The 18,712-nt window shown below is 38.6% G+C and overlaps 1 protein-coding gene across 11 annotated transcripts in view; it reads left to right on the top strand.

The window, feature by feature from the left end:
* The first annotated feature begins 1,961 nt into the window (after nucleotides 1–1,961).
* LOC123515623 (protein PRRC1-like) overlaps nucleotides 1,962–18,712 on the top strand; it is an 84,099-nt gene continuing 67,348 nt past the window's right edge. For 4 of the 11 annotated variants that reach the window (XM_045274414.1, XM_045274417.1, XM_045274416.1 and 1 more), the window contains exon 1: nucleotides 5,511–5,582. Coding sequence is in view for 6 of the 11 variants with exons in the window: in XM_045274412.1 (XP_045130347.1) it covers nucleotides 5,525–5,582 (58 nt within the window). In the remaining 5 variants the exon portion in view is untranslated. Of the gene's footprint in view, nucleotides 2,137–2,167; nucleotides 2,296–5,510; nucleotides 5,583–18,712 lie in introns of those variants that run through there. The other 7 variants (XM_045274421.1, XM_045274418.1, XM_045274412.1 and 4 more) reach the window with 6 other exon arrangements.

Here is an 18,712-nt window from a genome sequence, read left to right as displayed (position 1 = left end):
AGCCCCGTAAATGCATATGCGCAGATGAGAAATCCCTGCCAGATGTATACCGACAGACATTCACACTGACTCGCAGCTTCCCTCAAGGCTCAGTTGCTCTCTTGATTTCAAGAATAGTTGTCACGCTCATGAGAACTCCTTGTCCAATCAAAATATTCAGAGTGTATTGCAGTTTATCTTCTCCCAAAAGACAGGGAGAGAATAAGATGGATAAAAACACACACACACACACACACACACACACACACACACACACAAATTGAAAATAAGAGAGAGAGAGAGAGAGAGAGAGAGAGAGAGAGAGAGAGAGAGAGAGAGAGAGAGAGAGAGAATAAAAGACGGTAAGAGAGAGAGTGGAGAAAGGAGCAAGAGATGCGTTCCGTTTCTACGTATATCGACTCTAGAGAGAGAGAGAGAGAGAGAGAGAGAGAGAGAGAGAGAGAGAGAGAAACATTGAACATTAAACATTTATTAATAACTAACATTTACATTTGGGCGATATATATATATATATATATATATATATATATATATATATATATATATATATATATATATATATATATATATATATATATATATATATAGTGTGACTGTAGTTAGTCTTTTTAAAACAGAGCTTTTCAAATAAAGTGGTAAGAAATGACAGATGCAGTGTGGCAGATGGCAACAAGGGTACAACATGTACATACAGTTCAGTCTTAATGATAGTTAATATGACTTATAAAGATAATTGTATAAACACATGGTTACAAAACAAATATAATAAATAAATATGCGGTTATAACAGATACAGATATAATAAGTATATAATAATGATTATAAATAATACAAATAATATAATAAATATCAATAATGAATAATACATATATAATAATGAAATATAGGAATATCAAATATTCTCCAGACAGACAGAAAGACAGAGACAGACAGACAGTAAAAGAATGAGAGAGAGAGAGAGAGAGAGAGAGAGAGAGAGAGAGAGAGAGAGAGAGAGAGAGAATTTTGACATGTTAAGTAATTGCTATACCAAGAAAAATAAAGCTTCAGGGCAAGTTTCACCTGATAATTATTTATCCTTCATTTAAATGCAGATGTATATGTACAGTACATGTTTATATCTACGTGCACATGTACATTCACATATGTACAGTTGCGTGTAGTAAACTTCTTGCCAATCCGGTCACATATATTTTCTAGTAGCAATACCTGGCAGATCCACACCAGGCACATATGACCTTTTCCCTGCCTGCAGTCATAGGTTAGCCTCAAAAACGGCTGCACCTCTCACCCAACTCTACCAAAGCTGGAAAACCCTGTATTATCTCATTTTTATGTATGATTTACCGTTTAAATCTACATGGCATAGTATGCCACGACACGACTATTGCGAGTCTATTAAGGTCACATAATAATATGGTAGACAGCCTCGAAACATGGACATAAGACGGAAAATAAGGAGTGTAACTCGGGCGTTCCCATGTATTTTCAAAGGGCGGTCGGCAATATTTTGGGTGTAAAGGGAGTAAAGGGGCAGCAGCGGACCAGTACATGGCCCCCTGAAGAGACTCATCAGGGGCCGTGACCAGTAGCACACTGGCTTCACTTTTGTGACGTCATGCCGCCGCCTTGAAATCTAATCTTATTGGCCAGAATATAATTTTATGGATATCCCGTCCCAACTTTGCCCCGCCAGTCTCGGGCAAATTCCAATGCAGCTTTCTTGAGCAGATGTTCTTTGTTCCGCGTATCATAGCCCATACGCCAGTGTGATACCAAGACGCCTTTTATTCATGTATGTTGTATATAAAGTAATATACTTATTCGTTTTACTGTTGAATTTATATAAATTATTTCAGTTATTATAATTATTATTAATACTACAACTACATTTTCTTTATTGTTTTTCTCTTTTTTCTATTTACTTTTTTTTCTCTGTTTTCTTTTTGACTTTTACATTCCTTGGAACTATTATGTCTGTGTGGCTGTCACGTCAGCGGGGCGGCGGCGGAACAGGTAAACAAACCACAGCTTGCCGCTGGATTGTGAATTTGTGATTTCCCTGTGTGATGAATGAAGAGAGAGTATGTGTGGCTGCAGGGTGTGTGGCGAGAGAGGTGAAGAGATAACTAGTGTGTAAGTTGTAGTGGCTCTGCAGATGTACGTGGAAGTGAGGCACGGTGGACGAGGGCTTGGTAAATAGAGTTCAGCAGTGACAATGTCAGACTGTCAGTCTCACGTTGAAGGAGTGTCAGGGCAACGAGACTCATCCGTGTCGATCTTTGTATTATGGAGGTACAGTGTGTGTTCTAGCTAAGGAAATTGTGTTGCTGTTTGTACGCCAGAGAAAGGTTGGGTGGTAGGTTTGGCACAGGTTAGGTTAGGTGATGGTGATGGATCATTGTTGAGTAGGGTGTGGGCCTGAAGTCCACAGATAAAGATGGGTTGTCATGCTCCAGAAAGCCAAACTGATGCAGCAAGTAGCGAGGGTGGTGGGATGGTGGTTGATTGAAACCTTGTGTTAGTACTGGCAACACAGGACTTCTCTACTATGGTGATGGGGCGGCAGTATTCCACTCTTGATCTCGAGGGCTAAGAGGACACGGGTGGAATGAAGGTTTAAGGGTCAGTCTTGGCCATGGCAGACTGCAGCTGTTTGGCTAGTGTGTTATGGGGTTCATGCAGTTCCTCAAAATGGCAAGATTAGTGCATGATATATCGGATATATGTTGATATCTCCAATGGTCGGTGATCTTTTCTAGCATTTTTTTTTAAATTCTCAGTTTTTCCAGATTTTCACAAAAATTTGTACATATTTGTAAAGCTTTATGTAGAATGCTGCATCCCTCACCTCAGAGAGAGATAGGTAAGTGGGAGGACAAGACTGCCCATATACTAAAAACTTGTGCAAATAGGTGAGCCTCTTAATGTGTAGCCCCTGTTCATTTAGCAGGAAGTAGATACGGGATGTAATTCAAAGGGTTGTGGCCTCACTTTCCCTGCGTGTGTGGAGTGTGGCGTGGTCTCAGCCCTACCTGAAGATCAGTCTCTGAGCCCTGAGCCCGCTCTGTAATGAGGAAGACTGGCTGGGTGACCAACAGGCAATCGTGAATACATACACACACACAGACATAGCTACATATTGAATTTCACAGCAAAGGAGGTCACCTTTGGACACAGCTGTCTTTGAAATCGCAGGATTTGCTGCCATCACAGTAGTAGCTAATGCCTGTTAAAATAAAGAATGATGAACACATTTAAAATATCACACGAAAGACAGAGGGAGAGGGAGAGAGTGTGTGTTTGCTTCATCCGGTTGGATGTTTTGCACACTGTTGGTGTCTTTCGTTCGCTTGATAAGTTCGTACCTGAAATGTTTTTGTTTTTTTTCTTCTTCTTTTTTTATGCAAGGGGAAAACTGCCAAGGGCAACAAAATATTAGACAGAAAAGGCCCACTGGAACTGCAGTTTCCCTAAACGATTTGAAAGAACTAGCCAAAAGCCAGGAACAAATGTCTTGAAACTTCCCTCTTAAAAGAAGTCAAGTCATAGGAAGATGGAAATACAGAAGCAGGCAGGGAGTTCCAGAGTTTACCAGTGATAGCTATGAATGATTCTGATTACTGGTTAACTCTTGCATGAGAGGATTGGAGAGAATAGGGATAAGAGGAAGAAGAAAGCCTCGTGCAGCGAGGCCATAGAAGGAGGGAAGGCATGCAGTAAGTAAGATCAGTAGAGCAGTTAGCATGAAAATAGCGATAAAAGATAGAAAGAGATGCAATATTTCGGCAGTGAGAAATAAGCTGATGACAGTCAATCAGATGAGAGGAGTTGATGCGTTGAAAAGCTTTTGATTCCACCCTATCTAATAAAGCTGTATGAGTGGAACATCCCCAAACATGCAAAAAGTATATACTCCATACAAGGAAGGGTAAGACTCTTGTACAGAGTAAGCAGTTGGCGGGGGAAGTAAAACTGGCGGAGACGCTGCAGAACACCTAACTTTATAGAAGCTGTTTTAGTAAGAGATGAGATGTGAAGTTTCCAATTATGATTATAAGTAAAGGACAGACTGAAGATATTCAGTGTGGAAGTTTAGTGTCATTGAAGAAAAGGGGATAGTTTTCTGTAAGGCGATGTTGAGTTGATAGATAGAGGAATTGAGTTTTGAGGCATTGAAAATTACAAATCTTAGAAAGATCAGAGGTCAGGCATTCTAAGGCATCCCTGCATGATCTGCTGACTTCCTAAAGAGTTGGTCGTCTGTGAAAGGACGTTGAAAAATGTGCTTGGGTGGTGATATGGGTACCACTATAAATAATATTGCCTGCGGCACTAATGGGCAGAAGCTTAACTGTGCTTCCCACATATACTCTTCAAGTATGCTTACAGGTGGTATAGGCCATAACATAAAAAAGATTAAAAAAAGAAACCCAGCTTTGGAATGAAAATGAGAATAGAGAAAGTAGGAGGGAACAGAGAAGGGGCTACTGTCAGTTGTTTTAGACTGCTGTGTTTCGGTGAGGAAAAGATGAGGTTTAGTAGAGGAGAGTTGGTGTTCTACAGATTGAAAATTAGATCTAAGTCTGGGAATGTTGCAGAAATTAATGAAGAAAAAGTTGAGGGAGGTGTCAAGACATTTTGGGTCGCCAATGAGATAGCAGTCTGACTTGGGGAACATTTCTGGTCCCCTTCCCAGAAGGGGGTTCTGAGGCTGGATTTGGAGTTGCCATTTTTTTTATTTTGAATGTTAAGTGAAGGGTGTGTGTTTGTGGTAAGTGCATGTAGTTTTGTGTGAAGAAGGAGAGTTGTCTTTAGACTGCCTCGTTAAGTTGTGAGACACAAAGAGAAATGTTCAGCGAGATCACAGCTAGCTTTAATGGAAAGTTCACAGCACCCCCTGAACTATTGCTATTAGACCTCACTGGGAGTAAATTATCATTTTGATAGGTGTCTACTACCTCCTCTTGCTCCTGTTGCTGAAATGCATACATATTTGGCAACTCAGATTGTTGAAAAATAATATCCATACAAAATTCATAAGGATATTTGACAGTAAGCTACTCAATGAAGCTATAGCTACCATTGGCTCTGTGTGCTATATTGGGACTTGGGTGAGGTGAGGCCATCTTTGTAGGTTGGGTTAGTCTATAGATATAACAAGAGTAGATACAGATGGAATTAATTCTGTCATATTATATACAACTAGTATGAATATTGACTATATCAGTAAATGTATGTTTTCTTAGAAATTGGGAAACAACTTCTTAGTAAACTTTTGTGCACAGTTTACAAGTATTAGAAACAAGTTTTTTTTTCTTTCCTGTGTTCTTGTAATTTTTTTCTTAGCATGGTGGCAAGAGATGGCCATCCAATGGTGCATGATGAAACTGTCATAGTGTGAGTGAGAAAGTAAACCACTAAACAAAAGAGTAACCCCTGAGAAAATAGACACAGCCTTTACTTTCTTTAATGTTAGAAAGTATTAATATTGTGCCCTTCATTTTCAGCTTGAGAGACTGTGATGCAAGAAAACAGGAGTGGAGACTTTGAGGTTGTTGACAAGATGGCCACTGTACCAGGTAAGGTGACTCAGGAAAACTAGTACTCATATAAATTTTTTTATTATTTTGCCTCCATTCTTTTTATATATACATTTGTACACACTTATAATATAACATATGTATGGTATGTTCCTTCATGGGGTTTGGCTCTGTACTTCTTTCTCACTGTCGTTTCTGTATTGTGCATGTTTGTGTGTATGATGGCACTGATGAAAATGAATAATGGCTTGGTGGTATATCAGTTAGAGCATGAGAAAATAAGGAAAGCTGTAAGACACCATCTAATCTAGCCTAGATGTGGCAGTCCCTATATGAAATATATTTATCTACCTATTTCCACCTTTGCATAAATTTGCCTGTTTTTTTTTTTGTTTTTTTTCTCCCCAAAGGTAACAAAATGTCACCACTAACAACATTGATTACTGAGTCAATTTCATTCTTCTGGTACAGTTTCCCTTGCTTTATGATTGGGTTGCTTTCCTGATTGTATAATGAACAATCTGATGGCAAACTTAAGGTTTAATAGGATTTCATTTAAAGGGTATTGTTCTAGGCTTTTTTTTTTTTTTTTTTTTTTTTTTTTTGTGCAGTGGTTTCTCCAATAGGCCTATATTCACTGGCAAGAGGAGAAAAATGAGCTTCAGCTAGCAAGTGCCATATAACATACAGTAGCTGAAGTCTTACGAGATGGTGGTTTGGTTTGCTAAGGATACCACCTCCTTGCCATCAAAACATCCAAAACTTGAATCCTGGGCACCAGGTGGAAGAGCACCAGATGTAGATGGAATAGGCAATGGAGTGTGTGTGTGGAAGAGGGAGGTGACGTGGCTGGCACAGTTGATTCATTAGATGAGGAGACAGGTTTGAAGAAGCTGGAGATGGTGGTTTGTCTTCCCATCCATTTCTTAGCCTGAAATATTTCTTTGTATTCTTTGAAGGCCTGCTCTACATTGTAAACAACTGTTGCACTTTGTCATGGATTTGGGTCTCTTTCCTTGCTTTTGCCGATAATTACATCAAGGCCAGTGAATACTTCACAAAATGTTTTGATGTCAAGGTCTCTCTGCGGTTGATTTTCATCATCATCATCATTGTTGTGGAGAACTCGTTCATCCAACTCCATCAGATCTTCATTGCTGAGTGGCATGTCATGGGATTGTAACAAGTCATTCACATCATCCTCATCTACCTCACTGAAGCCAGCCAGATGGGAGAGCCTGACAATGCCCTTGCGAATGATGGCCACATCATTAAAACCAGTAAAGACGTCAGTTGGCTTGACACACTTGGCCCACAGTTTCTTCCAGCAGCCATTCATGTTTTTGTTTTTTTTTCAGTTACCTCCCTCCATGCAGCACTAATGTTATCAATGGCCTTCTTGATATTATAACTGGCCCTAAAATTCTTGATTGTGGCACATGTTTGAGCTGTCAATCATGTCGACCAGCTGACCCATTGTATGGCACTGGTAATATGCCTTGAAAGTGGTGATCACACCTTGGTCCATGGGCTGGATGAGTGCAGTTGTGTTTTTGGTTTGGTTTGGTTTAGTTTGGGTTTTTGGCCCTTTTTGGTAGATCTAAAGATCACTGGGAGAAATTCTTTAACATAACCCTTATTCTTTAAATCCTGGTGCTGTTTTCTCTTCTTTAACAATAAAGGTTCTGGATGACATTCTCTTCCAATACAGGCTTGTCTTGTCATAGTTGATGATCTGCTTGACACTATATCCACACTCTTCAATGTGTTGCATCACTGTTGGCTTGAATGCTGCGGCTTTAGACTCATCAGAAATAGCTACCTCACCACTCATTTTCCTGTTGTGTAGGGCTACTCAACTTTTAAAGTGGTCAAACTAGCCCTTACTGGCACTGAAAGCTGCCCCCTGCTTAATGTAAATCAAGAGGGCTTTTGTTGTCGCAAGGGAGGTAGAAAGAGGCATGCAGTGGCAAGAGTCTGGCCATCAATCTAAAGCATTAAAGCATTAAGAGTCTTTCCATTTCCTCCATTATTGGCTCTCTCTTCCTTATTAGCATTTGTGCCATTAGTGTAGAAGCTGTTTCATCTGCTTTCTTTACACTTCCTACTTGATGATCGTTGATTGAGGCAACTGGGGCAACTGCAGAGTTTTGTCTATAAAGTTGGAACCTTCACCTCCTTCATGGCTCCCTCAAGCTTTTTTCTCTAAAGATAAGCTTTTCCTTGGTATTTTGACCTTCTATTCACCAGCAGACTGCTTGGAAGACAAGACATCATGCTTGTATCACTTGTTATACACCAACAATGAATGTGAATTTTAGCAAAACAAACACTGGCGTAGAGATGGGGTGGTGGAGTGAACACAACTGAAAGACTAGCGGGAATGAGTTTCAATTGGTGGCACTGCTATAGTGATTAATGATCGGATAAATGAGCCTTGACGTCAGAAAATGAGCGAGTGGATAATTTAGATAACGATCACACAAGTGAATTATCAGATAGTGAAGCATTGGATACCGAGGGAAACCTGTACTGTGTTTGAGAACCAGTTCCTTCCACTGTTTCCTTTAGTTAAATGTTATTTAGGGTTGCCATACGTCCAGATTTTTCCAGACATGTCTGGAATTTACGGATCAAAATCTGTGTCCAGGGAGAATTTTGAAAATTCCTCAAATGTCCAGAATTTCATCTTCCATCAATAACTGTTTAAAAAAGATATCATGTTTTTATCAGTTGAAATGGTGGGAGAGAGGAAGGGGGTAGGGTTTACCAAGTGGCAGCTTCTTTAGTATGGTTTTGCTCGAGACTAACATGTGTGGGTCTTGTATGAAGTTGATGCACTCAGCCTTCCTTTCATTCGCATGACTTGCCTCACGTTGCACGTCAGTCTTTTCTCGTTAACCTGCATTGATATAGGCATCAGTTTTGATTATTGTTTGCTTGTTTGTTACCTTGTGACCTAGTTACTGTAGTAAATTAAGTTATATTTATTGATTTACATGTTTTCCAATATTATATTAAGTGTTAGTGAAGATGTCGAAAATTTTGATAGTTAATATATGGCAACCCTAATGTAACTTTTTTTCTTTATGAACCCATAAATGAATACTTGATGCACAACTAAGTGATTCAGAGACTGAATGTTGAAAGGATTGTAATTTTCAGCCACTAAGATTATAAAAGTGCTCTTATAGCTGCCAATTTCTACCATGGGCCACTGTCACCACTAAGATGTATTTTCAAATGACTGTCTACATGCTCGTAGCTCATGATCATGTGACCGTTAGGTCCATTCTGTCCCTCTGTCCAAGAAGGGGATGCAGCTGATTCCTGTTTGGCCATTCAGAAAAGTGTATCATTAACATTTGAGACTGATGGCCAATGATTCTGCATTTTGAAAATGTCAACCAAAAACAATTTTGTCTTGGACCATGAACAAAAATTTTGTATGCTTTTTGCATGAAATTGGCCCTCTCTATACCTCCCAAGAAAGTGAAATGTGTTGGTGATAGTAGTGTTAAGAAGCTTAAGTCTGTAACAATAGAAATAAAGGAAACCATACCAGCAAAGCATCTTGAAAATAATACTAATGTTCATTTCACACAAAGAAAAACAGAGAGAGAGAGAGAGAGAGAGAGAGAGAGAGAGAGAGAGAGAGAGAGAGAGAGAGAGAGAGAGAGAGAGAGAGAGAGAGAGAGAGAGAGAGAGAGAACACTGTAGCTGACAAAAATGTGGAGGACAAAAATATACAAAAGAAAAACTCTCCAATCACTTGATTTTTTTTTCATTTACTGGTCTTTGGAAGGCTACAATTTCATTTCTTTCTTCTTTATACTGAGGGCAATTTGGTTTGAAGTGGGCTAGGTTTTCTTCTAGATGACATAATGACCAAGTTGTGTATCAGCGCGGTAACGGAAAGCAATATCAACAACACATCTGTCCGATCTCTCTCTCTCTCTCTCTCTCTCTCTCTCTCTCTCTCTCTCTCTCTCTCTCTCTCTCTCTCTCTCTCTCTCTCTCTCTCTCTCTCTCTCTCTCTCTCTCTCACATGTGCAGATTACTGCCTTAGATTGGGTGTGAAGGTGGCCATAGGCTGAGTTTGCTGCAGGGCAATACTCTTTAGCAAGACTGCATAAGGTGTGAGCCTGTGATGTATTGGCAATCAGCAGGATCGCACTTCCTTGCTGACATGCCATGTTTAGGATGGGGGAACACTTTTCTGTAGAGAACATGCCCTAATTTTTACCTCACCAGTGATGTGGAACAAAATATAAAAAGATTTTGGAAGCACACCAATTTATATAGAAAACAGAGGGAGACAAAGAAAGACAGAGACAGAGGATAAGAAATGAACAGTGTTAGAGCACAGAAGAACTTGTTGACGATCCTGTAATTATTATTTGTTGAATAAATGAAATTTTAAGTAGAGAGAGAGAGAGAGAGAGAGAGAGAGAGAGAGAGAGAGAGAGAGAGAGAGAGAGAGAGACCACACCGCCACCGCCACGTTTGTTTACGTTGTTCTCCCCAGTCAGTGATATGCATCGGTGGAGAAGGTAGACGGAGATAAGAGAATTTTTTTAGCCTTTTCAGTTGTGTACACATGCATATTTTATCAGTGCATAAAAATATATAAAATAAAAGCAAAAGTTTATTTAGTATTTTTACCTTGGAAAGAGACAATTTCAGGTAATGGTGGTGAGTGGTGGAGGAGGGAGGGAGGGATGCAGGTATCATTCACGTAAACATTTAGCGTAAATTAAAACTACACTTACTTCAAACAAACAAAAAAAAGTTAAGTAAATAGTGTGAAAATGATGAAAGAACAATCACAGTGCATGACGTCCACAGGAAACATGATGATATTAGCTGTACTGAGCCTGGACTGATGCGATGAGCCGCCGACCTGTGGTAATATCCCCGAGAATAACTCGTATCTCAAAATTTTGCTCATATCTCAAAATAAAAATTGGACCAAATCGTATCTCAGGTAGGTGGTGGCATAGTGGATAAGGTCGTGAGTTGTGGGATTGGGCAGACCTCCATGCGTAGATTCAAATCCCACCACATACAGCTCTGAAGCTATGCCATTTTGTTGAGTGGTTTAGAGTTACCTGCATGTCACCATGATACACAGGTTCTAGGTGGTTACACCAAAGATGCGTGTGGATGGTGATATGTGCCCTAATATAATAAGAATATGGGCCCTAATATAAATAAAACTGCCTGCGCCACTAATGGGTAGAAGCTGAACAGCGCTCCCCTTATATACTCTACAATTATGCATATAGGCACTATAGGCCATAAAAAGGTACCACTGTGTGTGTGTGTGTGTATATATATATATATATATATATATATATATATATATATATATATATATATATATATATATATATATATATATATATATATATATATATATATATATATATATATATATATATATATATATATATATATATATATATATATATATATATATATATATATATATATATATATATATATATATATATATATATATATATATATATATATATATATATATATATATATATATATATATATATATATATATATATATATATATATATATATATATATATATATATATATATATATATATATATATATATATATATATATATATATATATATATATATATATATATATATATATATATATATATATATATATATATATATATATATATATATATATATATATATATATATATATATATATATATATATATATATATATATATATATATATATATATATATATATATATATATATATATATATATATATATATATATATATATATACAGTAATATACTTAACGAACAGGATAGGGGTGTCAAAGCCGTCAGAGAGCGGAAATTGCTATGGACGTAATTTTCCCATTGGAAATAATGGAAATAGGGGGGATGCGTAAAAGTTTCACTTTTTCACTGATGGTCATCATCTTCCTCTTCCTCTTGGGTTCACTAGAGGAAGCTTTCGCAGGGGCATAGGGCTTAGGTGGCATTGTAAGGGCTTAACGAATCACTACTTAAACAAAAAAAGTTATCGTGAACACAACACTAAGATACAGTATGCGACACAGTCAACAGCGTGGACGAGACTGGAAGATACAACCAAGGCCCATGGAATAGAAGATTGACCTACAAGGCATTCAAAATGGGTCTAATATGCACATCCGTGGCGTCAGCAGGTTCACAAGTGGTCTGAGTGGGGACGTTGGTTCAGTTAGCAAGCTGCCTGGTAGGTGTTTACGTGCTTCTCTCTCTCCCATTCTCTCTCTGTTCGGAGCCAACATGGGTCACAATGCCAAGTTGTGCAGTGCGTGACTGTTTTGATTATCAGTAGTATATAATATGTAGTATGTGATAAATGAAAACCATAATTTTTTTTTCCTGGAAATTTTGCACCTTAAGACATTAGTAAATTTCTGATGTTTAGTTATTGAGAGGTTCCCATTCAGTTATTTGTGTAGATATAAATTGCCTCTGTTATATATGTAACATAAAGATTAAATAATAATAATGATAATAATAATAATGATAGTAATAATAATAATAATAATAATAATAACAAAGACAGCAACACTATATTAATATTAATAATAATAAGAGCAAAAGTTTGATAATAATAGTAATAATAATAATAATAATAATAATAATAATAATAATAATTAATAACAGCAAGAGTATTGAGATCATTAAATATGATAATGATACAATGGTCAAAGAGAGAAAGAGAGTGCTCTGACAGTTGAGAGAGAGAGAGAGAGAGAGACTTGCTGTCAAGTAGAGGGTGTGGGGTGGTAATAGGAGGCACAGAAGCCTTCACAAAACTTGTCGCCTGTGCCAGGTAAGTATGATTTGCTGAGGAGGCAGAGGGAGAGCGTGAGGTTTCCATGCAAGAAAGACACGTCCTGGGAGGAAGCTCCCCTGTTGGTGAACCTGCTGACGTCACTAGGCCCAGCTCTTTTCCCCTTAGAGCTGCGTGTTGGTTGATCTTCTATTCTATGGGCCTTGGATACAACAAGGGAAGATGTTGGCTGAGGCTGCATATGTATACGAACAATACATGTACTGTGCTTTACGTACATTATCGTCGTTATGACACACCAACTTACTGAATTATTGTACGTACAGCATTAATAAGTGACACCACAGACCCCATGATGTAGCGAAAAATCCGCAGAACGTATCTACGAGTATCTATAAAAACCGTAAAACAGTGAAGCCGTGGAAGTCGAACCGGGAAATAGCGAGAATACTGTATATATATATATATATATATATATATATATATATATATATATATATATATATATATATATATATATATATATATATATATATATATATATATATATATATATATATATATATATATATATATATATACAGTAAGGTCTCGGTTTACGTCAGAGTTACGTTCCTGAAACATGACGTAAGTCGATTTTGTACGTAACTCAAGTTTCCGTACATTTCAAAGCATATTATGGAGTTTTCAACCAATCATTGTTTATGGTCATTCAGGTAAGTTAAAGGTTATATTGTTATATTATTTACAACTATGTAGGAATATGAAACACAAGCTTGTTTTTGTTGTTGATTAGGGCCACGAACACGAAGGACTGCAGGTTGCTGAGAGGGGTGGACGCCTGAGGCCGCCAGGAGGGTGGGCAGGTCGAATGTTGTGATGCCCAGGGCGGACAGCTGGAAGCGCAGTGCAGTGTGGTGGGAGTAGAAGCGTGGGCAGCGGGGCAGGAAATGCAGTAGGAAAGGGCAATAGGGATCAGCAGACAGGCGCAGACGGTGCAAGTCAGCTGCGAGTGTCGTGTGGCCCAGGCGAAGGCTCTGGAGTTGTTATTGTTGTGATGGGTGTGCGAGCCCTCAAGGTCGTCAACCTCCCCGTTGTCATGGTAACGGGCTTCCCATTTTCTTCTTCCCTCCCTCACACACAGCTGCTGCCGCCCTTCTCATGTCTTTTAATTATGTCCTCTTTTTCTTGTAGCGTAATGGTTTTCCTTTTCTTAGCATCACTGCTGTCACTAAGAAGTTTTCTCTTTGGTGCCATTGAGCAAGATACTAAAAACTTGAGTCAGTAAATGCAGAAGTAGGATAACACTCTTGCCAGGGGTGATGGTGTGGTGGAACTGAGGCAGGGTGTTATTGTATTCAAGCGTGAGGCGGGCGGTGTGGCGGGTAACCACCAACAATAACAATAAATCCTGCACTTTACGATTTATAAATTTTCAATCTTTTTAATCTTAAATTGCCTGATAGTGGACTGACGTAACTACGAGTTTGACGTAACTCGAGACCGTCGTAACCCGGGACTTTACTATATATATATATATATATATATATATATATATATATATATATATATATATATATATATATATACAGTAATAATCCGCTTAACGAACAGGATAGGAGGTGTCAAAGATGTTCGTAGAGCGAAAATTCGTTAAGCGGATGTAATTTTTCCATAGGAAATAGGGAGGGATGCGTTCTGGGCTGGTCCCCAACATACCGCATGGGTTAAAAAAAAAAATTATATATACGTTTGGAAGCACATTGGGCCACCGGTATACTACTACTTTTATGATGTCATACTAATGAAATACCACGGTATTTCATTAGTAATTCACTATCACTGAGTGCCACGGAGTCGAGGTTATCCTCGTGGCATGAGCATATATGAATACTAAGATATGATATCCATTATAGGAAGCAATAGAGGAGTGAAAGCATAAACATCATGATGAAAGTAATACACAAGCAAAAGGGTCACAAGAAGAAGAAGCGGCCGAGTGGCGGCGAGTCTCCCGCTTTGTCTGTGGCTTATCTCATCTCTGCTTTATTTTTTGATATTCCATGTAAGATTTCACTTTATGCATTACAAAACAATCCTTTCTTCGGGGCAAGGTTCTTAAAAAGCTAATAGAAATGTTGTTTTGTGAACATAAATGCATTATATAAGACAGTAACACCACCTGGAGAAGTGGTGTTCCCAGCAACCTCAGAGCAACCTGATAGCAACCTTGTCACCGTCCCTCCACGCATTCATGGATGCCATTTCGCTGCAAGAGGTTGCTCTGACGTTGTTGAAGAATCTTGGATCCAGCTCCAGGAGCGCTAGAGACAGAGGCGGGGAGCCAGCCAATCACAGCGAAAGTACCGTGTTCGGTCCCTCACCCGGCAAATTCAAACCCAGAAAATTCGCTAAAACGGATGTGATTGTACATTATGCGGAATTTTGGTCTACCTTTATATAGTATGTTAAACCGGAAATTCGTTAAACGAACGTTCGTTAAGCGGAGTATTACTGTTTATATATATATATATATATATATATATATATATATATATATATATATATATATATATATATATATATTACCTTTTTACAAACCTTGCCCCCAAGAAAGGATTGTTTTGTAATGCATAAAGTGAAATCATACATGAAATATAAAAAAATAAAGCAGAGATGATGAGATTGGCCACAGACGGCGGGGACTCCAGCGACTTGGCTGCTTCTTCTTCTTCTTGTGACCTTTTTAGCTTGGCGTGTTGTCTTTCACCACGATATTAAATTTGTTTCTACTCCTCTATTGCCTGCTATAATTGATATCATATCTTAGTATTCATATACGCTCATGCCATGAGGATAACCTGGACTCTGTGGCAGTGAGTGATAGTGAATTACTAATGAAATACTGCAGGGTTAGGTTAGATATAACATGAAACATGAAACACAGATATATAACATGAAACACAGGAAAATGACATACATATATACATTTAACACAGAAATAAATACAACAATAAAGAACCCAACTTAATACCTAACAATAATCCTAATCCTATATAGAGGCAATGTGGAAAACATGGGACGAGGGGAAGTGATACTTATGCGGTGTCGCAGTGGTGAAGTGCTGGGTGATGATTGATCCCACGGTAGATCCAAGAGGCGTTGTGTTCACTGGTTGAGGCCTGGACCTCAACTTGCTTTCCAGAAAGCCAAGATCTGGTTTAACACTTCTGGTTGAGTCGAATGGGGGCCGCGTGAATCCAACTTCGGGACAGTAGCGGGCCTTCATGAAACGGTGACGTGGAGGGTTCATGAGACGGTGGCGTGGAAGGTTCACGAGACGGTGACGTGGAAGGTGAGGCGGAGAGGTGGCGAACGAGGTAACAAGCGGAGGAGGTGATGGTAGTGGAGTATGTTATGGGCGGGCCGTAACATACCCAATCCTCAAGGTTTGACCAACTGACTCGCCAATTCGACATTCATACCTCGCGCGCCACCCACCCGGTCAAAATATGCCATCACCCCAAATTCGCCGCAAACCCGCCAGGCAGAAGTGTAAACCAATGCTACCCTGTGTCTTCGCTAAGGCAGCGTCACACTACCACTTTTCCGTCAACTTTTCTGTCAATTTTTTGAAGACTGTCAACTTTTGTTGACACTGGGCGCCACACACAAGCTCGCTTCCGCCTTTGTCGCATTTGTCAACTGTAAACAAACATGGCAGCTTCTTCACTCCCAAGCAAGCCGTTGCTATATTTTTCGTTGCTATTTTTGGCCTGTAATGATCTCTATGAGAAACTCTTCAGACAGCTTTGTCCACTCATAAATGACAGAGCTACTCATCTTGGCCAGTTGTTCCTTGGAAGTTCTGTCTTGGAACGTCGCAGTCCCAGAAAAATGTAAACAAACAACTGAACTATTTTTCACTGTTAGGCTAGGACAAAAAATATATTATATACAAATATATTTACATCTACTTATCAAGATTCTATTGATTTGAGATTATAGCATCATTCCAATTAACAAAACATTCATTTTATTATAAAGGTGTTAATTAGAAACCATAGATCTTAATTTGACTAAAAATTGACGCTAGAGGAAAACATGTGTTTCGTCTGACTCAGATAATAGCCACCTACAGCCCCAGCCCTTAGAAGCACAATTTCCTGCCTTTCAAAACTAAGCTTGAGCTTATAAGAAAGTGTGAGGCAGGTATAGTTCATAGTGTCGTTGCAACATAAATAAGTGTCCCTAGATCAACAGTATCAACAATTTGGAAGAACAGGGACAAGTACCGTAAGACCGCTGCAAGTGTTTTTGTTTACAAAAATGTACTGTACAGCACCTTAATGTGTTTAATAAAAAAAAAAGTTAGATATAAATGAAGCCTTTAATCCCTTCAGTGCTCCAGACCACGATCGTAGCTTTGAGGGAAATGCCTCCTGTCCACAATCGTGGTCCCATATTTGACGAGTCACAGAATTAAACCGCGCGCCTCCTGGCTGCTGCTAGTTGCCAGATGACATTCTGTCATCCTCCCTTGACTCACAGGACATGCCATCAGTTGCGTGGTAAAAAAAATATAGTCACAATGGCATCCACACAGGAGAGTATATGATGCCCCTTTTTTTCACAATTATCATTATTTTACGACGTCGCTAGTGGCTATATGATAAGAGTAATGATCAAATCTTATTGTTAGAGAGCAGATATGCCAGATATTATTGGTTTATTGGTAGTATATTGCATATTTCGTATATTACCATATATGGGCATGTGTATCCTCGCTCATGATAGTATGTACATCAAGAAAACACTCTGAAAATGTATTTTATATTATTTGTGTCGGCATAATGTATGCACAGGTGTGAAAAATAAATACCCTAGCACATTCTGGAGCAGTTCTGAGCAACTGCAGTTCAAGTCAGGCAGAAAATTCTGTGTAATATTGTGAAAACACCTGCACAAGTTGCGGCAGAAAACCATCAGCTATGATGGCAATACTCAAAAGCGCACAACGTACCACCAGAAAGCCAACTTCCCATCATTATTGTACCTTTTTCCAGCGTGAGTAGAGACCTAACTTTTTTACAGTAGATGCATAACACTCTATTATGCATGAGAATATTAACTTTTTCCATTTTTGCAAACCTTGATTTTTCGGATGAATTTGCGTCTCACAGACATGACCCATAAAGCCTATTTGCGCCCCGAAAGGTTTAATAGTACTGATTATGTTTATTTGAGGTTATAGTGATGTTTTGAGGGGGTCTAGGCTAGAGGTTGGTCCCTATCCCCCATATTTCATAAGTATCTTATGGGAAAAAATTGCTTCACGAATCGAATAAATGCTGATTCGACCGATGAAAAACCGCCCTAACCCCGTTGAATTGCAAGGATCTCCTGTATATACAGTAATCGCCCACATATCCAGATTGCCACTATCTGGAATATGCTACTGTCTGGAGCTAACACCAAGCTTAATTAAGATCTGTGGTTTCTGATAAATACTTTCATAATAAAATTAATTTTCTTGTTAATTGGAGTGATGCTATAATCTCAAAATAATAGAATCTTGATAAGTATATGTAAATATATTTGTATATATATATATATATATATATATATATATATATATATATATATATATATATATATATATATATATACAGTAAGGTCTCGGTTTACGTCAGAGTTACGTTCCTGAAACATGACGTAAGTCAATTTTGTACGTAACTCGAGTTTCCGTACATTTCAAAGCATATTATGGAGTTTTCAACCAATCATTGTTTATGGTCATTCAGGTAAGTTAAAGGCTATATTGTTATATTATGTACAACTATGTAGGAATATGAAACACAAGCTTGTTTTTGTTGTTGATTAGGGCCACGAACGCGAAGGACTGCAGGTTGCAGAGAGGGGTGGACGCCTGAGGCCGCCAGAAGGGTGGGCAGGTCGAATGTTGTGATGCCTAGGGTGGACAGCTGGAAGTGTAGTGCAGTGCAGTGGGAGTAGAAGCGTGGGCAGCGGGGCAGGAAATGCAATAGGAAAGGGCATATATATATATATATATATATACACATACATACATGCATGCAACCCTCACTTAACGAAGGTTCACACAACAAAATTTGACTTTAACGAACATTTCCTTTTACTACCATATGCTCGTATAACGAACACCAAACTCGCTTTAATGAAATTTTATCCAGGTAATTTTTTCCAAGTTTGAACGCCCCGCCATATCACACAAGTCGACAGGCTTTTGAATACACCAGCGCCTCTTGTGGATAAAACGCACACCACTCACTCCTCTACCCTTCCCTGCT

The sequence above is a fragment of the Portunus trituberculatus genome, chromosome 39 (assembly GCF_017591435.1).
Source record: "Portunus trituberculatus isolate SZX2019 chromosome 39, ASM1759143v1, whole genome shotgun sequence".
In the NCBI taxonomy this organism is placed as follows: Eukaryota; Metazoa; Arthropoda; class Malacostraca; order Decapoda; family Portunidae; genus Portunus; species Portunus trituberculatus.
The sequence above is the reverse complement of the archived record's forward strand: the minus strand, read 5'-3'. Positions and strand labels throughout refer to the sequence as shown.